The 26,486-nt window shown below is 42.6% G+C and overlaps 1 protein-coding gene across 4 annotated transcripts in view; it reads left to right on the top strand.

Annotated features, from left to right (window-relative positions):
* ehbp1 (EH domain binding protein 1) overlaps positions 1-26,486 on the top strand; it is an 88,955-nt gene that overhangs the window by 20,619 nt on the left and 41,850 nt on the right. For 2 of the 4 annotated variants that reach the window (XM_029834656.1, XM_029834658.1), the window contains exons 8-14: positions 1,376-1,498; positions 5,189-5,326; positions 5,590-5,830; positions 7,382-7,628; positions 20,027-20,205; positions 20,707-20,755; positions 25,218-26,012. In XM_029834656.1, the coding sequence (XP_029690516.1) occupies positions 1,376-1,498; positions 5,189-5,326; positions 5,590-5,830; positions 7,382-7,628; positions 20,027-20,205; positions 20,707-20,755; positions 25,218-26,012 (1,772 nt within the window). The remainder of the gene's footprint in view (positions 1-1,375; positions 1,499-5,188; positions 5,327-5,589; positions 5,831-7,381; positions 7,629-20,026; positions 20,206-20,706; positions 20,756-25,217; positions 26,013-26,486) is intronic. The other 2 variants (XM_029834657.1, XM_011603074.2) reach the window with 2 other exon arrangements.

Here is a 26,486-nt window from a genome sequence, read left to right as displayed (position 1 = left end):
ATTATTCCATGCTAGCAGGTCAGAAACTGGTGACACTGATGAGCTGCTTGTATACCCGCTGCTGAGAGTCCAGCAACTTTCTACAAGCTACAAGTACGAATTGTCATATAACACAGCTTACTTGCCTGGATGAGTTCTCCAATGACACATCTTAACAACCATAAACAGGCCCTTAGGAGTGGACCAGGACACTGCCAGCACAAAACTATCTGTCCTCAGCCTTACTCGTCGAGACCATTTGCTGTTGTTATCGTCCTGTACAAAATGCCCCCTCTTGCTGCCCCACTGTTCATACACCAGACAGCAAACCACCCGTCTATGCACAGTGATTCCAGATTACACTCTTAGCCTCTGAGCCTCGAACTCACGCACTGGACGGAACTTTCCTCCACTCTGTTGACTGGATGTGGAACAGCCATTCTGAGCATGACGTTGGATCCAGGGCACTGGCCTTCAGGCATGTAAATGAATGGGCAATAGGCCGTGTCCTGACCACTGATTAACTGATGAGACGCAGTGAACATCAGCATTGGCTAAGTAAAATTCATCACCCTGGTTATTGTTGCACAATTGCATCCAAAAAGCCCAATATTGCTTCTGTGGTTGTAACAGTTCTGTACACAGTACGTGCATGCTTGTATACTAGCACAAATCTGTAATTCTTTTTCAGCACTGAAAGCACATTTTCAGTTTGACTGCCTTCAGGTTTTTATCCTGTTCTTATTCTGGCTCATTTTCCACTCTCCCCATTACCCCTCGGTCCTTCCTTCCTATGTTGGTGGGACTAGTCGATTACCCTTCCATACATATATGTGGCGGATTCATTCTGGGGTCTAAATGTATGGGCCTTGCTGCTTTCTATTTTGCCTAATCCAACTTTTCAGAGTGCAATCTCTTCAGTTAAGCTTCATGCTTTCTCTCCTTTCTTTTCCCTCGCTTGCTCTTTTCTCTCATTTATATGTATATGCATTGAGCGCCTACAGCAGTTCTCCACTCGCATGTCTTTGAATCCCAAGCCTTGCCGAGATGCCAGAACTCCCAGCCCTAATATTCCTCCCCTGGATTCTTCATCCCAGCAAGTGCTATCAGCAATACAAACATTTTTCTATCCTTCTCACATCCTGTATCTGTTTTCCCATTTATGTTGCATAATACAGAAAATACATTTGAAAGAACATATTATACTGTACAGCTATGATTGTTCATTTTGTCTGTATAAGAATATCTGTGTATTTATGTGTAAATACTAGATATTCTGCCATGCTACCCGGTTATCAGAGGTGTGTGTATGATGTCAGTACAGTAGGTAACAATATTTTGCCTTTTTCACTCCCACTTTCCATCCTCCTTTCCTGTATGGCTCTGTTGTTTACAGAGATTGTAAACCAGTTGAATGCCCTCAGCTGCTTACATGGGGATGATGATGATGATGATGGTGATGGTGGTTTCCTTAAGCGAGCACGCAAAGCAGCCACTAAGCCTGCTGCTTCTTCCCAAGGTCTTTGTTCACCTTTCTTTCACCTCTCACCCTGTGTTCCCGACTCTCTTGTAATGTCTCCGCTACAATTCCGTTCGTTCCCACAGTTATTTGGTTTTTCTTTATCCAATTATTTTCCAGCTTCCTTCTCATCTCCCCAATCCTTTATTTTGTGATCGTGTTAAAATTCATCAGTGGTCCATGTGGTGATGTGCTGTATAATATGTTGTGAACATGTTAATTGGTGTTAATCCTTTCTAGTTTTTTTTTTTTTTTCTTTTTAAACAGCGTGGCCTTCCCATTTTTATAATGCAACTGGTAGTGAACCTGACAATTAATTTATATTGAAATGAACTTTTCATACGCACAGGCACACTTTTTGTTAGGTTTCCTGATTTACTTTTGAATCAGAAATGCATTATTTTGAATATTGGAGCGTGGTTGGGGATTCTGGGGCTACACATTATGTATAGCATTTTACCTTAGGCCCAGGTCTGTGCAGGGACCGTTTAAAGGTTCTTCATAAGGACTGGAGCCAAACCAAACAGACAATAAGCAGTAAGGCTGAATATATTAAAGGTCTTCTGATCAACAAATCACAGTTTTTTTAGGAGAGGCATAGTTTTCAAAATAAGTAAAAAATGGACAAATGAGGAAACACACCAACCGCTCTCATTCTGAGAGAGCAGTTGGAGGGTCAAAGCAGCGCTGCCTCCTCCAACTTTTTCCCTGGACATCACCAACTGTATGGTCTAGGCTGCCTATACACTTGAAGCATTTTGAACTTATGAATTAATCAAAGCTTCCGGACATTTTTCCTATGGCTTGGTGCTGGATCTGTTTTCATTCCGACCAGAGGAGAAACTGCAGAAACACATTCGTCACAGGAAAGGTAAGGTAACGTTAAACCATTAATCTTTTAGTCTGTGTATAAGCTTAGAAAAGATTTCCGTGCTTTGTTTATTTCTTTTGTCTGGAATGAGCATAACTCAATCATGAATACCAAAGTTGAATAAGACAGAAATCACGATACTTATTATAAATTAAACTAAATGATGTTATCCTGCCTCTTGTCCATAGTGCATTCAAGCTTCCTGAAGTTAACCCTAATGTTGTGTTGTCCTTTCAAAGTTTAAAGAGTCAGGAAAGAGGAGAAAAATAGTGTGTGTGGGTGGGTGTGTGTGTGTGTGTGTGTGTGTGTGTGTGTGTGTGAGAGAGAGAGAGACAGAACAGAGGAACAAATTCAAAATAAGATCAAAGACATCAAAGCAGCAGGATATGTGTGTGTGAGTCGCCGCCAGAGAGGCAACACAACACAGTCTCCACGATTCACTCTGCCTTTTTAATTCTGAACTAAATTTTTTGGTGAAGATGATACTTGCCATCTTTTGTTGCTATACTATCACGAATGGCTTCTTTATCCACATTTATCTTGTTTGCAGGTCCTGCAACCCAAGTGTCTGAATGGCACGCCCTTCTGGCCCAGGGCCATCATAGAACCAACAGGGCTTTGTTTCTGGGTCACTGCGCATGAATGGCTAGGGATAGCAGGAACATGCACACATTTTGCAGCAATGCTCGTTAAGTTAGCGGCAGCAGTCAGATGCAGGGAGGACAGAGTGTTGGCTAACCTGCTACCGGACTGGGAGTTGGTGTGGAGCCTCCTGTCTGCCTGTGTCGAGGTGGTTTCCATGGCGGCACTGTCCATGGTCATGGATCATGACCTCTTTCAGTGTGGCTGCCCCCCCAGAGGTGGTTTCTTCCTCATTTCATGTCTCCTTGCCTGGTCATGTCCCTCCAGTGACCATGTCTGTCTATTCTTTGTTGTTTTTATTCTCTGGGAGGCACTTTGTGCTACTTCTATACATGAAAAGTGCCATGGAAATAAAGTTTGATGTGATCTTATTTCCATTTGTAGCCTTCCGGTTCTCCCTGTTTGAAGAATAAAGTTTGGTGAAACTCTAAACCTGATACAGCAGTCATATTTTGAAACATTAGACAATGGTTTGTAACTGCACAACATGACGGACATCTTATCCGACCGCCCTTTCAAAATGAATACTCGATTTTCCTCCACATCTCCAGCAGCCAGCTAACAGTGGCCTATTGTAAAGCCTGGAAGTTTTACCTCTGCACTGTCTCAGCTGCTTGCGGTGCGTTATTCCTCTGCTGGTCTCAATTACGCCTTCCTGCTGGGCTGTGACTTTGATGTCTGTGTGGCCCAATTGCAGGGAGGGAACCCAGTCTGGGTCAGCCTGCACCATTTCATATGCAGGCTGACCTACAATGGGATTTTGTGTGTGTGTGTCATCTGTTCAATACACTACATGCAGCATATTTAACCCAACCTAGATTTTGCTTGAAACAAGTGCAAATTGCCTAAAAACAAGGTGATATATGATTAGAATTATGTTTGTTCAGTGAGTTTTGATTTTTGTATATAAAGCACATTTTTGCAGCTTTTTAAGACCATTTTCTGCAGCTCCCACTCCGTGTCTCTAAATTTGTTAAGCAACTACTTCCACGTGCTGAAAGCAATGTCGCACTGCTGCAGCCCAATGTCTCTTTTGAATCCTCTATCTGCTGTCTGCAGACGGTGGGAAACCTTAAAAATCCAACACCATGTTTAACTTAAGTGTTTGTATTACTGCTGCATCCTTTTCAGGCAACACCAGTCTCACCCTCTAGTCAGTGCTGTATTGTTTACACCCTCCAAAATTGTGCCAACCACTCACGATGGGCCTTGCAGCAGTTATGTCAAAGAACAATTACATTATTATAATTTACATTATCTATTTTGCTATATTTGATGAAAGATTGAGAAAGTTTCAATAATATTTCTGTTCCTGAATATGACATAAAATACAGCAGCAACTTACTGGAAAGTCATCACTGATTGTCATGATTTATTTTATTTTAGTGTTTATCCAATTTATCTATTATAATATTCCGTGTATGACATGAGCTCCTTATATTTCAACTCTCTTGTATGTTTTGTTTAAAAATTTAAAAAAAATAACCAATAAAGTAATATCATTTTGGAAAATAGATTAAAAGCATTTTGGAAACAAAGATTGTTTGTGAAATCAACATCGTTTTTTTAAACATGGTAACTTAGAATTACCAATTTTAAGGATAAAGACACACACACGCACACCAAGACTTTAAATCTGGTTTATGGATATTATCAATACAGCTAGGCAAAGAAAAACTGCTCCTCGTGAGCCACGAGAATGATCCAAAACACACAGAGAACTTTCTCTTTACACCCAGCACTCAGTAGGTTTATTGGGCTTCTAGCTCACACATAAATGCTTCCTACTGACCTACAATAAAGCAACTGGGGATTCAGCTGGAGTGAGGATGATGAAGATGGATTGGGTGTTTGTTAGACTTTTCACCTCGTAGCTCCATAGCAACCTCATACGCCCTTAAAACTTTTTTCCCACAGTAAATTGCTATACATGCGAAATTTCCCAGAATGCCACACTGTATATGCATTCAAGTGGAGCTGAGCCTGCAAAGGAGCTCACCACTGCACTGAATGTTGTTGATGCTCATGGTTCACTCCGAGGTGCAGACATTGGTATTTTTTATTTGCTTCTGTGAATGTTTGTGTTCATTTCATTTTGTGGAATTTATTGGTCTGTAAGTGTTTGGCCGTCCTTAGTTTCTCGGTGTGTGACTTTGTGTTGGTGTTTGTTGCATTAGAACTGATCAACAAGCTGAACTTCCTGGATGACAAGGATCAGGATTCATCTGCTGCCATGAGCACAAATCCCTTTGATGAGCCTGATGACAGCATTCACCCAAACCACTTCAACCCATTTGGGGATCCTGATGTGGAAGGTATGTTTTTTTTAAGACTTGGATCTTTTTAAATCATCAAAAGATTTAAGTTGAAGGTTTAAATATGCGCACACCTTGACTATTGACTATAATTTTCCACTTTAGTAGGTTTAAGTGTTTTCAGTTAACCATTATTGTGACCGCGAGAACCGACAGTAATGTATATCCTATATTATTCTTGTTTTGTGGGTGTTTTAAAATCATTTGGTTCTATGAAGTTCCTTTTATCATAGCAGAATTAAATCTCTCTTTTCTTTGTGAAGCAGAGGCACCACCTCAGCCAAGCTCCTGTTATGACCCCGACTCATCAAATCCGTTCAATGAGCCGGACGAACCTGATCCGCAAACACCAGGGAACCCCTTCGACGAGCACGATCAGGACACGGACGTCCAACCTGACCCAGAACCCCCAAAGCCCCGGCAGAGGAAAGGAGTGCGACCTGTTGACATGAGCAAGTACTTGTATGCTGACAACGCTCACAATGAGGATGAGGAGCTTGACGAGTAAGACTCGATTTCTAGTCACTTTCTTTTATCACATCGGCTTAAATTGTGTTATTTTCCAATTATTTAGTTCTTTAATTTGCAATGTGGATTGGGAGAAATACACAACGTTAAATACAACTCCGACATGATTTCCATGTTTTTACAACATGAACCAGTTGCACTCTGGAAGGATCCAGGCAGATCATGCTTAGCAGTGGCAGGCCTTGCTGTTTAGATTAGTACCCTTTCTTTTAGTGAGGTACTCGTAGTTCCCCATCAGAGCAGAGTGATGAGGCAGCTCTTTCAACACGAACAAGGGCACTGTTGTTTCTCTGCATTCTTTTACCTTGTCTCCCTGCTTTCCCTTCTCTGTCATTACTTCCCTCCTTTTTTCCTTCTCCTTATACTTCTTGCTTTATACCCTCCCTCCGAGTTGACCTCTGAACTTCCTGCCCGGACTCAGTTTTATTTCACCCATTCAGTCTTTATTTATTCAGTCTTTAAATGTTCCTTCTGCCTTAACTTCCTGTTTATCATCACTTCATTATTATTCACTTCAAAAGACACAGTATCATTAATTCACCGTATCTGCATCCATTTCGACATATCTGTACGGAAGAACATTCTCCAAGTTGTTTGTGCATTTGTGCCTAAATTGTAACTATATAAATTATCATTCCTTAGCTGTTCAGAGACGCTGTCACAGTGATAGCCATGCATAGTGTTCCTCTTGTCTCTCTAAAGATAGACGGGTTATGGTGATTGGCATGTTTTTTTTCCTGTCCTTTTTTTATTTTGGTCTGTCTTGTGCAGCAGAAGCAGCTTTCTGCAGCATTGAAAGTTCAAGAGGGCAATACAATGTTTTGACTGGAGTTCTTTTCACATCTTTGAGCCAGTGTTGTTCTGGTAATGCTGCTCGATAGGCTTGCCTGCTCTTCTTCAGTTCCCTTCTTTCTTTTTTGACTTCATGTCTGACTCCCATATCACTGTGGTCACCAAGTAGTTGTAACCTCCCCTTTTCAGACTAGTCAGTCAGCTCTTTTAGCCCCTCTCACCCCCATCTTCTCAATCCAATTCTGTTTGTTTAGGGTTGCTTGTTGCATGTTGAGTGAGTGTTTCAAGGCCGTGCCCCAGCTTTGAGTGCCACAAGCATGCCTGTATATTGATGAAACTGTGGAATGTGTGTAAGAGTGACCGGCTTTGGGTGTGTGTGTGTGTGTGTGTGCTTCTGTCTGTCAGTAGTCCTTCTTGGGTATTGAGGATATGAGGTTACGCAGACGTGACCTCAGTGCACCTGCATCTTCTATTACCTTACCTTAGCTTGTGTATACTATTCTTTGTATTTCCCAAATCTTTCATCTCAGTTTTTAACTTTTCTTTATGTTTAACAGTTAATGCTGAACAGCCCAATACATCATGCAATATCTGTTGTCATTGGGAATTTCTAAAATGTTGCCGTTATACTTTTTGAACTGCTGAAAATCTTAATTTTCTCCACTTAAGGTGACTGTTTCTGGGCTGTAACATAAGTGAAGGATCCATGAACTGTCACTTTTACTCCATTCTCAGATCCAACCCCTTCTATGAGCCAAAGACATCAAGCCCTGTGAGGCCCCAAGTTGGCGCCCCCTCCTTGGACATGGGCAGCGGCCAGAAGAGGAGGGCTCCACCGCCCCCAAGTTCCAGTCCTGGCTTTGGCCTTAGTCCATCAGCTTCTAAACCCAGCTCTGTCCCAGACAGGGAGCAAGCCCTGGCAGTTGGGCCCAGCCCAGTCACAGCAGTAATTGGAAGAGAGCTGGCCTCCTCTTCCCCAAAGGTAACAAGACTTCATTTATGTAATATAATAAAAAGGTGTTCCTAATGTCCGCTACAAATAAAGCTGGACCGTCTCTGTAGTGTGACACTTTTTAATTAGTGTTTTTACCAACTGATACTTTGGTACTAGGTCGTTACTAACATTCTAACAATGCCATATATTTTGGTAAAAAAAAAAAAAAAATACAATTAAAATTGACCCAATGCTAAGGACACAATAAAATATTGTGTGGTCATACAGAAACATTGCACTGTAAAATGAACCTTTTAAAATGATTAACCGGATTAAAAAACAGCAGAATAATATGAAAATTGTAGCATGACTGAAAGAATTCATGTTTTTGGGAAACGATATTGTCATTAAAATGTTGTTATAATTTTTGAGATCACATTACACCTGAAACACAGAAAGAGGAGCAATCTATTTTCTGTTGTGAATTCCACACTTGAAGCCTCAGGGAGCGGTGACAGAAGCTCCCCTAGTCAGGCTTCTGAAAGGAGGAGAGAAAAATCATACAAGCGCTCGTAGAGCTGTCTGGGGAAGAGCAGAGTGGGCCACCCATAGTAGGACTCCTGGAGCTTACTCAAGGGGAGAGGGAGGGGAAGTCACCCTTAGTGGGACTCCTGGAGATCTCGCCTGGAGAGCGGGGAAGAAGAAACCCTGCTGCAGCAAGCCACCTGGTGTTTGATGGAGTTCCCCTCTCTTCCAATTCTTCCCTGGGAAACCAGAAGGAGGAAGATTTCTTCTGTTTACTGTCTCACCAAGTCACAGTGTTTAATTCAATGTCCCTTATGGTGCGCAACTCAAGCTAATTTGAGCTAAACAGTGTTTATTGAATATTTAGATAGTTGATTACCCATCAACCTTATGGAATCTTTGATTTGAATTTATTTCAGTTGGCTTAGCTAGCGAACACAGAATGCCAGTTGTTAAGTCAAACCTTTACTCCATCTTTCTGACTCATTTTTGACTATTTTATGGGACTTTTAATCAGCGTGCATGCATGTGTGTACACATTCATATTTGTATATCACGTCCAGTGGTCCCTATACTTTTTTCCGCCTGCTCAATCCCATCTTCTCCCTCATTCTTTATGCTCGTGAAATTCCCGAGCTCCTCATTTGAATATAGGTATTTGTTTATTGGGGTGTTGTTGCATGTTTATTTATTTATTTAAATTAGGTAAATCATGTCTGGTTCTAATTAAATGGCTGATGGTCACACACACTCATGGCAGGAGTCAGACCACTGGTGGGGAATGATTGGCTGGGGGTGTGGGGATGGGTCGCGGTTAACTGTGTGTGTGTTGTGTGTGTGTGTTTGTGTGTGTGTGTGTGTCTGTATCTGTGTGGGGAGAATCAATGAGCCTATGTGGGGCTTAAACACAGGGGGCTTAACTACAGCAGAGCGATCACAAGGGGGTGTTGACCCCCACTGCACACACGCAAACACCCTGTACAGTTACTTAAACACACACGAACGTAAACACACACACACACACACACACACAGGTCCCGTCTTCCTCATACAGCTGGCTAGCTGACTGTTTTAGTGTAGCTGGGCGGTGATGCTGGCCGTCCATGTAATTATGGCACAGTGCCTTTATCACCCAGCTGCAGTTGCCTGTGACCGTGGGTGAGGGGGACTAAACCACTTTAATTACCCAAAGCCACTGGGCTGTGGTGGGCCACACTTTGCCCAGAGATGCCCCTGTCTCCTCAGCTTGAGATGAAGGGGAGGGGAAGCAAAAGCTGAATTGTGGGTATGGATAAAGAGGGAGGGGGTTGTATTAAAGGAGAATTGGTAGGAGATAGTGAAGGGTAGAGGAAAGGTGAACAGGGAAGAGAAGATGGTGAAGGAATAGAGGAAAGATAGATAGGGTATTCACAATAAACAGGGTTAGGCCTACAGGTTTTGTTGACATATGGAGCTAGTGTGAATAGGTTTCTCTTTTTATTCACACCAGGCAATATGACACACATGTGCACGCATACACACATGCAGCCATGTGTAGGCTGTGAGATGACCTTTGAATGTATGAAGTCAGAGAGGATTAAGAGGAGACGTTCCCACTTTGAGAGGCCAAGACGAAACCAACACACCGCCACATTGTGAACGTGAATAGGATATAAATGTGCACCCGTGCCCTCATGCATGTGTTTAACTGTTGTTACAGTTTATAGTTTGCCTTTGGCTCTGTTAGGCTACCCTAGAGCCAAAGAATCCCCTAAGCACTGTCTTTTTGACCAACAAATCACGTATTATCGGCTGTAGGAGAAACACAAATACATATCTAGGACTAATTTCAAGCAGGGGTTGATATATGGAAATTCACCATATGTATTCATTCATTCACAAACTGCCCTGCAGGCTATGCGATGCCTCACATGACTTGAAACAAAAGCTTACCTTTGTTGACTAAGCATATAATTTGTTCAGTGCAGAGGTAACATAGGTACAGTGAACTGACCAAAGAACTGGAAGGTCATCAGAGATGAGGACACATAGATTTACCATCATTTAAAAAGAGAAGATATAAGAAATTAGTGGCACAAACACTTGTGTCTGTTACCAGCCTGTGAAAAATCGGGACATCAGCAAGACATATGGTCTGCATCCACTTACCTGCTACACAGCTACTGCACATATGTATTGGATTTATATTAATCTCCTACAAGAGCTTCAGATAGCATTGTTGCCAGTTGTTGGGATTTGACAATCTTCAGATCATCTTGAAGGACCTGGAAGAGCTGATGTGCATTTGGTCCGCAGTCAGAATGGAGATGTAAATGATCCAAAAGGTTTATTCTTCAGGAATCAAGTCCACGCAGCAGATGAAACAGAGGGCAGATTAGCAGCTTCCCACCTCGCAGTAATAGATGTCGGCCCGGCTCAAAATGAGCGCACGTGATGTCTTTTCATCTCAGGTAAAAGTCTTGACCTAAATGAGCAACGCTATTAATGCTCAGGCCACTGGTCTCCTCCCGTGCAGCCGCATTATTGACGGGTCAATTTAAAGTAAGAAATTAATCTTTACAACCATCTCAAAGGGACGTATGTCTTAACCTTAACCTATATTCATTATCAGTATTCATTACTGCCACTAAAAAAACAATAATTAGTTCATAAATGCTGTTCCAATCAGCTTTTAAGTCATTTTCTGATGCTTTCTTCAGACTTTGTGTGCCAAATAAAGCCCGTTTTCCTGTGTGGGAGACAGATCCACAAAAGTTTAAATGTAGCATCCGTGAAGGAGCTAGAAGGATGGAAATGTCTGCAGGATTAATGTAAATCAACAGAAGGAGTTCCTGTTGGGCGGGTCGCGATCTCTGTCTGAGCTGTTTCAGTCCATCTCTTTTCTCTGGAGCTGATTTTACCCCTCCCTGTGAGTCAGTGATCCCCTGCTCCTCCTTTTTTTTGGTTTCATCTCCATCTCTATTCTATAGTCAGGCCGCTCTACACTTAGATGCGCTGATCTTTGGATTTTCATCAAGTTTCCGCTTCATGAATCATTTGCCTTATTTTCATATAAAGAAAAGTTGGAACCTGTCTTATGTCTGCAGGGCAAAGTTTGGGAAGAAAAGTTAAAGAAAAGTCCATTTTAATATTAACTCGGAGAATCTTAGAAAGAGTAAGATGAGCCGACAGCAGAACTGAGGGTTACAGGAGAGTATCAGGGCCATGAGAAAAAAAAATACAATTTTTTTTATCATGCATTTTGCTTCTGGGCCACTTTGAGTTACAGTGGGACCTCTACTTACCAACGTCTCTACATGCGAATTTTTCAGGTTACGAAGCGTCTCAACGGGAAAATATTTCCTCTTGTTACGAAGGAAATTTCAGGATACGAAGGTCAAAAATATGCTACCGCTGCTACAAAACAGAAGCTAATTTCAATGTCATGTTTTACATACAGTCTCTTCCAACTCTCGACTACACTGTTTGCCAGCTAAAAGTGAAAGTATTTATTTGTCTCTAAATCCGAGTCACGTGCGCTGGATATTATGGTCTCAAAAGGTCCACTTTATTCTCGAAATTGTATTTCGACATTTGTCTCTGGGGTGGCCCGAGTACTCTCCCGTAAATGGTACATGTACTCGTACAAATGATGAAGTTCATCAGTAAATTGTCACAACTCTTGTGTGTCTATTCCTGTAGAACTTCCACAGTTCTTCCATTTCCCTTCCAGTTTGCAGCAAACACCTTCCAGAAAATGAACCGACGCCGGTGGTGTGTTTTCCCCGTCACTTGAAGGGCTTGTGTGATTACTTCTGTTAATCAAAGGGTTGAAATTAAATAGAGCTATACTGGTTGTGAGTGTGCCCGCACCAGCGGGAGTAAAAGGCCAGAGCTCTCCTTTCTCTCCTGGACTTTGTTTCACGGCTGCTTCTTCAGTTCAGGCTGCCTTCAAATTGAAATTAGAATAAATTAACATTATTTAATTGAGTTCGCAGAAGGCTGCGATATTTCTTAATTAGCTTTCGCCAGGGTTCGCAGCAGGAGACGACCGCGCTCTCATAGCAGTGTGACTGAGGCCGATGTGATGACTGAGGGATGTTATTGGAGGACAGGGGGGAACTCAGGGGACGAGGACAGTCATCTCCGGTCCCCTAATCTTTGCCCGTTCCAAGTTATTCTGTCTTGTTATTGTTCAGTTATTTTATTTCTATCTTTCCCGGTAACTTTGACATACCTTTAAGAAAGAGATGAGGAAAGTTTTTGACTTTCATTGATGCATGTTTTCTTTGCCAACATTGAAGGTTTATTGGCTTTAAAAGGAATTGATGTTTTTTGAGTGGTGGATTTATAAAAGTAGATCATTAGTTAGCAATGAATTGTTTTGGCCTGGTTCTGAGGTCCAGGCAATGAAGACCCAGTTCCTCACAGTGGCACCATTGGCCTTTCCATAATCTGTGTAATAGTAGGAGAATAATCCGGGAGAGGGGTAAGGCTAAGTCAGCATGTCTCAATGTCTGCTGTTTCCCAGTGTGGTCCCCTCCCTAACTCTTATTTTCAGCCTCTGAGTGGTCTGTTATTGGATCTGTTGGGAGAGAGGAGACCCAGTTTCTTCTGTCATGCAGTTCAGGGCCGATCATTGGGCTTCCTGTTGTTAAGATGCTGCAGGGCATCGCTGTCATCGACCTAGGTAGGAAGGTATAGGACATCACTAATTACTTAACATCTCAAGTTGACAGATTTAAGAGAATCTTTAGATAAGGTAACATGCAGATCAGGTGAATTTGGGCCTCCTGATGAATTTTAGGAACTTTTTTTACCAGCTTAGAGAGTAATGGTCATTTTATTATTCTGCCTTTTAAGAGAAAAAGAATGCTGTTGTGTTTTCAGACATAATTGTGTATATGGTTGTCGTGACAACCGGCACGCGTGTGTGTATGTGTGTGTGCCGTATGGTAATATGTAATCTGGTGTGTTTGTCAGGGATATATTTTTGATCCACTTACTGTAATGCGGATATCATTTTTCCACCTCTTCCTCTGTTGGGTGCATGTCGAGTTCACAAGTTAAGCACTGCAAAGAGCTCGCTCTCCTCAATACCCGCGCCGACTGGTGTAAAAGGGCCTTCCGCAAAGCGCAGCTTGTAATCTGCCTTTGGTAAGTCCTCCTTAGTTTTATCTGCCAAGGATTACCTCACAAGCTGCAAGCAGGAGAGAACGGCGGAGACGCAGAGCAGGAGAGAGAGAGAAATGAAAAGCAAGTCAAACAGAAAACGATGAAGATGGAACAAAATGAAAACAAATCGCTGTGTAATCTCTGAAAGAGAGAGACCTGCTTTGGAGTTGAAGGGAAGTTTCCCTTGCCACTCATTTAGAGAGGGAATTGACTAATCCCTCCATGATTGATGTCTGCTATGAGAGGCTCTGTAGCAGACTAATAGGGCTTATGAGGATGACCAAAAAGTCCTTTGTGAGTGCATGCCTGTGTGTGTATGAGAATGAACCAAACCATTTTTTCTTGTGTGTCCTTCTTTCCAGTGGTCATAGAGGCCAGAGGTTTGAATGACATAGGGGCTGAAGAAGGGGGTAACTTTATCTTAATCTGGTTTTAATCTGCCCCAGTCCTCCAGGTGTATGTATGGGCTTAAGAAGAGAAGGGTCCAGGGTTTTGGGGTGAGGTTTAAGGGGTTTTCATTGGGGAGATATAAGTCTGTATACTTGAAAACTCCTTCAACCCCTGCAAGGTCTAAGACCCCACACGTTCTCGAAAGCCGTGCTCACTTAGTCATGCCATACATACTTCCGTCATCCGTAAGTGTTCCCCGCTACATTTTAATTGAATTAAACCAACCATTCTCCATAATTTAAAAGGGACCTTAGAAGTACCTTATGAAGAGATTTGTCTTTCAAATTGTGTGCACGTGTTCAAGAGTGCGAGTCTGCGTGCGCGTGCGAGGCCAAATGTGCTCTCGTGTTTGAGGAGAGTGAGCGCGGAGATGATAAGGCTTTAATTGCCTCTGTATGAAGCCCTTCAGCACTTTCTCCTCAGGACTGTTATGGTATGCAGGTGTGTGTTCTTATGTGCTGTAAGAAATACTAAGAGGTATTTTCAGTTCTTAACTCACTGATCACTGAGTGGGATCATTCCTTTAGCTTTAATTGAGCACTCGCCTCATTGCAGTTGACCTTAACAAGATTTACTCGTGCACTTGTTCATTATTTACTCAGGACCAGTTTGCATGCATTGACCCACCTTTATTCTTAGAATGTGTTTGCCTGGGTTTTACGACTATTTTGTTGAAAATATTTGTTGGCTGATGCAGATTTTGATTTCATTTAGGATTCGATAGACAAAACCACCAACGCGTTGCAACAATCCCCCCCAAAATTAATCTTAATCTTAAACATTAAAGCTTGATGCAGATATTTGCCACTGGCTGAGATGAATTTATGTTTTGCTCAAAAATTCGACCAGAAGCTGCAGTTAATTGCGACGAATCAGTGCAGCAATAAAACACAAAAACAATCAGCCCCTGCACCCTCAAGGCTCCTGGAAATCCTTGAAATCATAATCGGCTACCATAGATTTTGTCATATTCTTTCCCCCTGTTGGTTCCTTCACCCTCCTTTCTTGTAGCATTTCCTCCAAACACCCTTCATTGGTATGTGTGTGCAAGTGCATATGCAGCTGTGTGTGTGTGCGTGTGTGTGTGTTGATGAGTCAGTATTCTGATCAGGAGTCAAAGGAGCCGAGTTTGTAATTATGTTCATTTTAATTGCCTGTGCTATCAACCCTCTCATCACTCTGGGGTTCACACAGTGCTGGACAGTGGCAGTCTGTAGAAGGAGGTTGCACAATTGCTTTGTCAAGACACCCCCACCAACCCGCACACACCACCACCACAGATACACTCTCTACCTGAGGAACGTAATTCCTAAAGTGGCCTCCTTAATGAGTTTTCCCTTCCCAGGCTTAGATTAATTGATAAATGGAGGTGTTATCACCAGGGCTGATCTCTGATTTCATTGCACCACTAATTTGTTTGTTGAACATGGCAGTTAAAGGAGATTAAAGCATTATAGATGCATAAGAGCTGCCTCCTCTCCCCTTTCTCCTCCTTGCTCCTCAAGCTTTTTAATTTCAGGGAGGCAAGGAAGGATATTCCAGACCTTTTGAACATTCTATCGATTTTGAATGCAAGAGTGGGGACTGTTGCTGTTGTTTCCATGGCGAGCTAATGCCAGCAGTCATCGCGTCACGGCGCCGTGTCGGCGAGCAGAGGGGAAGATGGGCACAGTGTGAGCTGGCACAATCGCATATCGGTGCTTCCTGTTTCAGACTGTGTCTCAGTTCATGGTTTTTATTCCACTTTCACAGCCTTGCCTGTCCTCTTCTGATCTGGCTTCTTTTATTTTTGTGCTACTTTGCATGGTTATGCTTTTTTGATTTTTCTTTCCGCATTTACCATCTCTCTCGCCAGCTGCCAAAAGGTCTTGGCCCGCAGGTTTGCCGCTATATGCGAAAGAACATCTGGTTATGAGCTCATTTGTAGAAACCCCCGTCAACATCTTCAATATATTTACATATTTTCTTAACTTTGATGATTCAACAAAAAAATCTGTTTGGCTGTGACACTGTAGAGGAGTGCCACTCCACAAAAAAAGATTTCTTTCTTTCTTCCTCTACCTGCTAACACACTTCCTGAATCCTGCCTTAATGGCGTCTACATGCACGGTCACACACACACTCAGAGCCACATTTTCCTCTCGCGGCTTTCTTCCCTGATGTGATTACAACAGTAATGCGATCGTTCCTTTGTATGTTAATGTGTATTATTTTTCACGCTACATTTGTTCTGCTCTCCTCTATTCCATATTGTTCCATCCACTCCACATCTCCATTTACATAATTGAACTTTTGATTGGACTTTTCTCCCTCCCCTCTGCTCTCATGCAGGCGGCGTTTGAAATCCAAAGGTTAATTTCAGTGGTTAGATGATGCGAGGCAAACGGCCATTTTTTTTATTTTTTTTTTGCCTGCTGAGCCTTTTTCCTAATGTGGACACGTCATACTTGCAGAGCCCAGATTAAACAAATTGCTTATTTTGATTCAATGTGCAATTAAATAATTGAGCCCGTTGATAACTTGAGCCTGGTTAATCACATGAGTACTTTCAGCAGCGGGACCGACAGGCTACTTAACGTGCACTTTTATCCTTTCAACTATGAATGAGCATTAATGTTTTTAAGAGTGTACGGGTTTATGTCTGTAACTCAGTGTTGGAGCATTCATGTTTGAGTATCTATCTTCTAGACGGTAGACCCTATTGTCGTTGAAGGCGGTCTGTTTATGTGTGCTTTCCGTGTGTGTGTGTGTGTGTGTCTGCACACGTACATGGACTTTTCCCTTGCTGTAGGCTCCTTGAGCGGATTACAAGTTTTAAAGAGTATGAGATTCAACACCTCCTCAAATCTGACACTCTCTGACATTGCTTTGAAGCCATGAAAGTGAGATTGGAAAGACACGGAAGCTCTTTTCTTTCCGCAGAGTTGTGGGTTTATGTCATTGCGTCGAGGCCAGTTAAGTTTCCATTGAAGCGTCATGCCCCAGAGGGAGAAGACAAAGCTGCCACTTAAAGCATTTCACTTGTATCTTTTTTATGACTTTGAAATGCCAGATTTTGATGCGCCCACTCGCTCTTTAGCGTTTGTATATAATGTATCATCTGTATATGTCCAACATCAGTTAGGCCAACATGGTGATCCACTAAAATTGTTTATCTGACTGCTGTGCCCTTCATAACGTTAGAATTCTTTTGTGAAGTGTACATCTCAAAGAATGGTCTTCAGATGAGTTGAAAAGGGGTTAAGACTTCAATCTAAAACATGACATTGTCTTTAACTCAGCTCTGACCCTATTGTGGGTCTGTTCCACCGATGCCAATGTTGGCAAAACTGCGAGTGGATTTAAAATGATCCTTCCTCCCCAACACTGCAGTAGATGCAGGCAGATTTCTGGATTCCAACCTTGCTGCAGGATTGTACTTTTTTTCCTCTTAAAACCCAAGATCGACCAGTGACAATTTTCTAATTTTCCATATCACAGTTCATCCACCTTCCCCCTGATCTTGAATCGCATCCTGCCTGCCTGTGATCACATTGCTGACACCGAATATCCTCCTCCTAACACCAGCACCAACAGGAGCGGATGCTCCTATTCCCAGATTTTTCCCTCTATCTTGTCATTCAGGCATTGTAGTAAGCTTAACCCTTCCTCTCTTTCTCAAACATCCATTTTTCCCATCTTCATTTTTCTTTCTTTGCCCTGTTGGATGTATGTTTTTGACACTGAGGCATCAGGAATAATGGAATGGCTTGTCAGGGGCTTGTACTTTTTGCCCATGCTGTTAGGCTGGTGTATAATACTAGCAGAGGAGGTTATATGGCACTGATAGTAATGAAGGTTGCCTTTTCATTTTTTAATATGGAATGTTTGTGGGCCGAGGCATTTCTCTCTGCTAATCCCGCCCTCGAGCCGAGCTAGCTACATGACTGTGACACACACACACACATCCAGTGACATTCACACAGACAGATAAAAGACAAACACAGGCGCGCACACACACACACATGTACACCTACCTTTAGGCAACACAGCAGACCGTTTGATAAGTCAACCCTGCGTTTTTATTCCTCATGAAAATTTCACCCCTCCTGTGCATGTGTCCTCAGAAAATGTACCTCCGTCCTGTGAAAGAAGATATAAGATTTGTTCAATATTTTTTAGATATGAAAGGGTGAGCGAATAGATGCATGTAAAAGCCTTAATCTGGAAAAGACTAATGGAACAGTCTGGAGTCCTAGTTATGGATTGCTGGCAACCATTTTTTCTTTCTTTTTTATATTTTTAAAAAATGTTTAGAGCATATAAAAATCAGCAGAGTGGTGCTGTGGTAGCATGAGAAGTAATCAGTTTTTCCCGTTGACACGTTTACCATGCTAGTTTTACCCGAGAAGACAGGCTTTAACTCTCTATTCCTGTTTGTTACAAGTGTGACACACCGCATGTGTGTGTGTTTTGGTGTTTTCTGCCAGCTAAGGCAACGGGGTCTGCGGCGCTGGAGTGTGCTGTGTGTCTAATTGCTTTAATAGCACCTGGTCTCTAATCCGAGGTAATTAGAGTGCTCAAATTAGACAGCTACTTTCAACCGTCACTTGAAAAAAGCAGAAAGGGAAGGCCTGGAGGAAGACCACTCTAGACTGAAACTCTGCTGATGCACACACACAGTTGGGCTGGCACACACAGAGCAGTGGCAGGAGAAAAGAACTGGGGAAACAGGTTTTGCTTGGGAAGAATAGCTGATGGCTAATGTTTGAGAAAATGCACAGAACTCTTATATTCTTTAAATACCTTCTTGTAATACCATGTTAGCCTGTGAAAATGTACCTGTAAACTTAGTCTTTACATTGTCCTTCCTCTTTTTCCAAAGGAGGATGGTGTCGACTTTTTTTTTTTATCTCTACCCCCATTTAAATGACACACAGGCATTGTTGAGGCTACCTAAGACCTGACTGGAGAAGCTGTGGGGAAAGGTTAAGGCCCTCTTTGAAAGCCGGAAATGTCAAGTGTCTGCCCCTCAGGCTCCCAATGCCCTGTCCCTGTCCCTGAGACTGTTGTTGAGGCCTGCATCAGACACACACGCACATGCTAAAAGTGAGAGCATCCGTGGACTTCCATCTAATTTGGCCTTTGTGCTCAGCTTTAGGATCACAGTTACAGGTTAAAATACAACAATTCATCTTTCAGGTGACAAATCTTCATGTAGTACAAGTTTTCTCTCTGCAGTGTTGTTTTAGGGCTGTTAGCAAAAAGATAAATGTATATATATATAATACTTTCACACTCCATGAACTCCACACTCCAGTTTCACACTCCGTGAACTATTGTTTGACATGGCTTCTAGTTAGGGTACCATCACCTCATGTACTGCTCTAATATGGTTGCAGTAGCGAAAGGCCACCGACAGAGGGGGTTGGTTGCCTACTGCAAGCTTTGTCACAGGGCCCACGTTGTCTCTGCACCAAGCTGCGTTTTTTCTACCATCTGTCTGCACAGTTTGGAATATAGTGGAAAATATCCACTTGTATAAAACCATCATGTCGACTAAGGCTAAAGTTTGATTATAGAATAAAGAAAATAAGTTAAACACACGCAAAACAAAAACGATATGAGTTTTAAATGTACAATCTTCTTTATCATTTTAAACCATATATTTTATATTCAAGCCTGAGAAATATAACACATCAAATGTTTGATTACTAAATAATAATTGCCTCAAATGAAAGAAATTGTTATATTATTGCCATATAATCGGTATTTTGCGCTCATTTCAGTGTCTTTTTATTTCCAATCTCACATGAATTTAATCAGGTCTCAGTGACATTTTTAGCTTTTTCTGTCCAGAACGATCTAAGAGAATTAGCCCATATCTGTGGCTCCATAACCAGATTAGTGAACAAGCAGCTGAATAATCAGAATAGCTTTAGTTCTGCTGGTCATCAGAAGACAACCGGTGTCTCCATGCCACCAAGGATTTGTGGGATTTTGAGTCTGGGAGACAAAAGGCTCCTAATGGTGAAAGCTTTCAGCCTAGATAAGACTTCAAAGGCAGAGCTAATTAATAAGATGTTTACATTTTCCATGGTCATACGCTGCTTTGTGCATTACCCTTCATTACTGTGTATACGTGTGCGTGAACGTGCATGCGTAGATTCATTTAATATCATTAAATCAAACTAATTAGGGTGATTGGTCAGTTGAACATTTTATTCAAAGCGATATTTATCGAAAGGAGCTCAGATGTGGAGGCGAGTGGTGTCAAACACGAAACTTGCAGTTATTTCAAAATATTAATTCTGAGATCTCATCTTCTCTGCTGACAGCCCAGCCCCATCCCGAGCCCAGTTCTAGGAGGGAAGCCCAATGCCAGCCAGTCCCTGCTGGCCTGGTGCCGCGAGGTCACCAAGAACTACCGAGGAGTGAAGATCACCAACTTCACCACATCCTGGAGGAACGGGCTGGCCTTCTGTGCTCTGCTGCACCACTTCAGACCAGACGTCATGTAAGAAACAGTCAAGCACAAAGGGAGAATTTCTCCCTGATCATGTCCTATTACCAGTTTGGACGCTGCTTTATGTGTTGTTTTGTCGGTTGTAGATTAATGGATGAGATCTATTATTTCATATTTAATTTAAATCAAATGTTTGTCTCTTTATTTTATTGTTATAAATGTAATAATGCACATGTGAGAGTGTTTTTGTTTTTAACGCTCAATACATGTACATTTTGGAAAACCATCAGCTCATGAAATATTTTAAAAACTCAAACCCTGTTCTGGTAAACATGTGCGCGTGTGTGGTTTTGCATTTTGGTGTGTTAGTTTTACATATTTTCCACTCTATTAGTTCTCTTGATTGCACTGCTATGAAATTGCATGTTACAGTTCTAATGCCATTACATGCGATGCATATTTAAACACAAGACTTTCTCTGCTATCTTCTTCTGTCTCCTGTTCTCCCTGTTTTTTTCCCCTCCTCTTCAACCCTCCTTGCTCCTCTTCCAGAGACTACAAATCACTCAATCCTCAGGATATTAAAGAAAACAACAAAAAGGTAAGAGGCAGCCACCGCTGGGTCCTTCAGACCACTTAGCTCCCTCCCATCTACAGCTCTATTTTGCCTTATTTAGAGATCTGCCATTAATCCCCGGATATGTGTGTTTTATGGTTTAATGGGGAGGGTAGGAAACACACATAATGGGAAATGCGTGGACTTGCCATCATGCATAGACTACAGCCAGAATGTTATAATGACAGCATTCTTAAGACGCCTCCCTGCTGCGATGCGTTTTCTTGGGCAGCATAATTTAGTCACCTGGCAGAGGTGAGGTGGGATCTCGCCTCAGCTGCCTGCTGGGAGATTACTAAACAGCCTGGGCTTTGTGTGTTTTCATGCCTATGTGTATAATGAAAGCATATTTGCCCTGTGTCTATTAGACTGCTTTGTTTGAGGGGGTGTGATGCACATGTTTATTAGTGGGCTGCAAGTTCATTTGAGTTTCATCCCTCGCCTTAGAAATGACATGCTGCAGATGCATTCTCCGCTAAAGCTTCAACACCCATTCACTTCTATGTCATCATTCATGCACATTCACGGCTAGAGATGAACACTTTGACACATCCTCACTTTCTCTCGGTCCCTGTGGCTTTTTATTCTCACATTTCTCCTTTTTTGCTCCACGGGCTCTTGCCGAACACATTCGTTCTGCTGCTACACATTCACACACATATTTATACACACAGATGCCCTGGCCTCTCTCGGGCCCCGAGGGCTACACAGAACGATATGCGTTGGGTTCCTGCAGCTTGATTTCCTCTTCTCATACACACTCTGGCTCTGCGATAACCTCTGGTGGCCCTGTTAGGCATGAATGCTACCCTGTTGACAATAACCACAGTGGAGGGAAAGGAACAGACCCAATCCCATATCTGCTAACTGCCCCTCACCCCCTCCAGGTGCTCAAGTAGCCCTGAAGAAATTGGTTAGATATAAGTAATATGGGAATATGCTGTAGAAGGTGATACCTGGTGAATATCTGCAGCACTGGACCAGCATCCTGTCACTGGCTTCTGTACAAAGATCCACACCAGCTGATGTAGTTTTGGCCATCTCAGTTGTAGCTTAGCAGAGGAGCACGGGCCTTTACCAAGGCACACAAAGAAAACACAAGGAAAGCCAAATCTCTTTATAGTCTTTAATCAGTATATATGTATAAATAAATAAGAATACAAGTTTAAATTACTACTCAGGTCGTGTCATGATAACATGAAAGCTGGTATGTTTTACCGCTGGTCAGTAGCATTTATATTATCTTAAAGAATGAGAACACGATGAGAATATTCACATTTTGTAAATTTAAAACCATTAAAGCTTATTTCACCCGATGTAGCACTGCAGTTAGTTCATAATAGTTTCATAATGTGCGTGAGTTTGTTTGGCTTAGATTGATTTTCTGGTTATGTGTGCTATGTACTATGTGAATATGTTAAGTGTCTTTCTTTTTTTTTTTTTTTAAATCACATTAAAATATTTTTCCTCCTAGCAGTTCTCTGCAAACATTAGATTGATAATCGTATGGTTTTATTTGGCATCGCAGGGGACTGATAATGGCGATTTCAGATAAAAGGAAAGAGGAAAAATGAGTGTTGTGGTTTCATGTGGCACCCTGAAGGTGTTGAAAAGGAGAAGGGTGACGTGGCTAGAAAAAAAAGGGGAAACCACATATGTCAGACTGTGGCAGGTCTCTGGTTGACAAAAAATAAGGAAAGAATTGAAGAAAGAGGAATTAAAAAGTTAAAACAACAAGGTCCTGTGATTTATTTAAAACTGAGTAACCAAACAGAGACAAAATGACACTTGTTTTCCATTCTCAGCCGGCTTTAAGGGTTTTTTGGAATGTATAGAATTTATCGAATGGACATACAACATTGGACCGTATAGATATGACAACGATCTCTGCTTTTCATGGCTAGTTGATAGCCAAGCCCCCTCCTCCTTTCATGTTCTATCTGTGAGGAGTGATTGCAATGAGCTCAGACTGTGCTGAATTATGACAGATAAGGACAATCAATATTGGGGGTAGGTGGGGGGTGGGGGGGTAGAAAGGAATGAATATTCATTTACTTTCTGTGAAATGATCCATTAATCAGCGGGTGTGTCAATAAATGTCAGACTTTTGAGGACTGTCTTCGTCTGCGAATTTCAGGGGTTTGCGTGTTGAGACGTCGTGCGTGTTGGGTCCGCTCGCTGCTCCGTCAGCACGACGCCGCGTCTCTGTGTGCGAGTGTAATGAGGCCAAGGAGAAGTCATTTGTCTCGCCATCTGATAGCGTAGCGCCGAGCACCAGTTTAAAGCTCACCGAGCACAAGCGCGGGGTTGGGCTGAAGGGGGAGGGTTGATGATTGACAGAGATAGATGGCTGTCAATCACAGAGAGGGAGTGGAGGGGGAGCAGCGAGCAGCACTCCAGGGCAGCAACGGCAGCGTTTATTCCCAAGCAGAAGCAAAAACTGGTGATTAAATACCATAACTGATATAATTGGGTAAACAAAATAATGCAATGTTAAATTGGAGAAAGAGGCCACCACATTGTTTTCTTTAATAACGGTACGCACCTCTTAGAGACATCAAACCCTGACATAGAGGTCAAAAAGACTGCAGCGCACGTCATAGTCCAGAACAGAATGCAACTCAGAAGCCGTGCTCCCTTCATCTTCAGCTCACATGTGCTCCTACTCTCACTTTTCTCTTTCATTCTTTCATTCTCTCCCTATTGAGCAGCAAAGTTGTCGCTCTCTTTCAGAGCATAGCCTGGCCAGGAGGGGAACAATGTAAGCACACTCTGCTTCTCTGAATACTTGTTAGAAACCCAATCAGGCCCTCTTATTCTCCATATTCTCCTTCTTTGTTTTCTGTCCTTCTCCCCCCCCCCACAACTTTCTTTCTTCTTGGGCTTGGAAGGGGGAACTTAAACAGGCTCGTTGTAAAGGCAAACTCCTCTCTGTTCTCCCCTTTCTTTTTTCACAGTCAGTTCTTTTTTCCCCTACCTCATCTTCGTGAGCACAAACACATACTTTCCATCCACACAAAGGGACAAAGGAGGCGAGAGCGAAAGAGACGATGGCCGACAAAAGCCGTCATAATTGATTGTAAATTGAGAAGCATGTCTCCATCTCATTCACTTCTCTGCTTGTTTCTGTCGCACAAATAAAGTTGGAAAAAAGCTTTTTCCCATGATTTTTCATTTACCATTTCATGGTTTATTACCTTATATTATTTTGACACTCGTGGCAGAGCATGCGATCTAAACTTTGCACCTCGCATCAGTCTAGATGAAAAAAGACCAACGTCAAGTGAGTTAATTTTTAGTTTCTGTGCTCATGTTTGGTACCTGTTTAGTTTTGATAACATGAAAACAGAATGAAACTGTTTTAAGAACTCCACCATTATTCTTTTCTGTGTGCGTAACCTTAATCAAATGTGGATTTGAAAAACAAAAAGGAAAGACCCTTGCAGCAGTCCAGGAAAGAGTGAGCGACCTCTTCAGAACAATCCCCGGGGTAAATAATCTTATAAAAATAATATGGGAAAAGGATTGAGGGAGATTGATAGACTGGAGAGATCTACAGAGGCAGTGAAACAAATGAGCGGTGCAACAGGTTGGAATTAGATCAACACTATCAAGCAGGCCAGATACAAGCCGTGATACCTGCGAGAGGGGGCTGGAGGATATGCGAGCGCAGGAATGACGGTAGTTTGTGTGTGTGCGTGTGCGTGTGTGTGCTGCTAATCTATTTATTTACCTGTCATTGGCTGCGATAATGGTTTTCATCCCTTCTCTGTCTCAGTCTATCTGGTGATGGGGGATTGGTTTTCGTGTGTCGTTTGATAATCAAACCTGAATTTTCTCATCAGACTCTAATCAGACCAATTACACGCGTGACGGAGAGCGTGGGCAGGTTGATGGTGGCAGGCGATAAGGATACATAGACACACTTTAGGATTAAGCGCTCTGTCTTGGGTACTGTATCTCCGCCTGTTATCAGGGACAGCCGTTCCTGACATGACCTGTCAGCGGTCATGCCAAAGGTGTCTCTCAACCACAAACATGCATCATCACGGCCACGTGCATCATGTTTACAACACGTTATGTGGCTGATACCAGACCTTTTCCAATTTTCAGCACTTTTCACCCCTTTATTCCTGTTTATTAGCACGTGGGGTGGTGTTTTACTTTTTATGATGTTGTTTGTGGTGCTGATCCATGCTACCCGTTGAGCCTCACTCACCAGAGGTTTGCCATAAGTTTGGTCATGGTGTCTCAACCTGCAAAAATGTTGCTCTGCAGTCATTAAGAGTAGTTAATCACCTTGTTGATCTTATATAGGGTGTTATCGATGACCTAAAGAGAAATGCTAACGTAGCAGTTAGCGTGTCTGCTATGTTTTTAAATAGTCCTTTTGTGACGAACACCAGTCTTTATCTGAAATGTCATTTTTGTGTGTTTTATTATACAGGCATATGATGGCTTTGCCAGTCTTGGTATCTCCCGTCTCCTGGAACCATCAGACATGGTGCTGCTGGCCATTCCCGACAAGCTGACAGTAATGACTTACTTGTACCAGATCCGGGCTCACTTTTCTGGTGAAGAACTCAATGTTGTGCAAATAGAAGCCAACAGCAGTCGCAGCACCTACAAAGTGGGCGACTTTGAAACCGACACAAACGCCTCTATAGACCAAGACAAGTTCTATGCTGAGCTGGGTGACGTTCAGAGCCGGCAGGTCAACTCTCAGTCTGTCGCGCCAGCCAGTGGCGAATCTAACGGCACTAAAACTGCTGAGGATGAGATCTTGAAAGCGGACTGTAAGGCTGATGAAGAAACAGCCACTTTAAAGACAGCAGGTCACCCGCAGTCCTCCCCTCCTGTCCCATCACCTCGCACTGTGGGGTTCATCTCAGCGGTGGATTCCTCTCACGCAACACCATCGGGCCCTGGGGAGAGGGGGAGTTTGATAAAAGCCAACACTTTGGACCTCTGCGAGTTACCACGGATAGTGGAGCGGGAGATGGAGAAAGAAAAAGAGCAGGACGAGGTGGGACAGGAAACAAGCGAGGGCGCGGAGCCAGGGTCACCCAGTAGAAGAGGGCCTCCGACCTCTTCTTCACACCACCAGAAACTGGGCTTCTCTTACAACAGGGATGCTGATCTCATCAAAAAGAAGAGGGCCAGTCTACGTCACTCCGAGTCTGAGCCCGTCACTGACACCAACAGTCCTCCAGTCGACCGGACGGACACACCTCCGCAACAGGTAAGCACCCACATTCAGGTGAACACATAATTAAATGTCACCAGAAACGGTTAAATAACATTGAAATGAAAGATAAGAGAATTTATGGCAGCAGTAATAACTCACTTATCAGTAAAAAGCAAAGTAGTAAACTTGGCTCAATTAAAGTAGGTGTAACTTATGGTGTGGCTTCTTTAAATGTGGATGATAAATGGACTCAACTATCTGTCTCCTAATTTTAAACCCACTGTGAAGCAGAATCCATCTGTGCGTCATGGATTCATTTACATTTTGTGCTGAAATCGGGTATTAAGATTACGACACAAGCGTAAAAGAATTGTTCAGGTTTTAATCCTTGCATTCTGGCTTTGATTGAAACTTTCACAGCCGTAATTATCAAAAGACAGATGTGGGGGGCCGTCCCTCGCCAGTCGTTAAGCTTCAAATCCCGTCCTCCTCGATTGCCACTGCAGAGGTGACCGCACCAAAAATTCC

This window comes from Takifugu rubripes, chromosome 4, assembly GCF_901000725.2.
Source record: "Takifugu rubripes chromosome 4, fTakRub1.2, whole genome shotgun sequence".
Lineage (NCBI taxonomy): Eukaryota > Metazoa > Chordata > Actinopteri > Tetraodontiformes > Tetraodontidae > Takifugu > Takifugu rubripes.
Note: the sequence above shows the minus strand (reverse complement) of the source record. Positions and strands in the feature narration are given on the sequence as shown.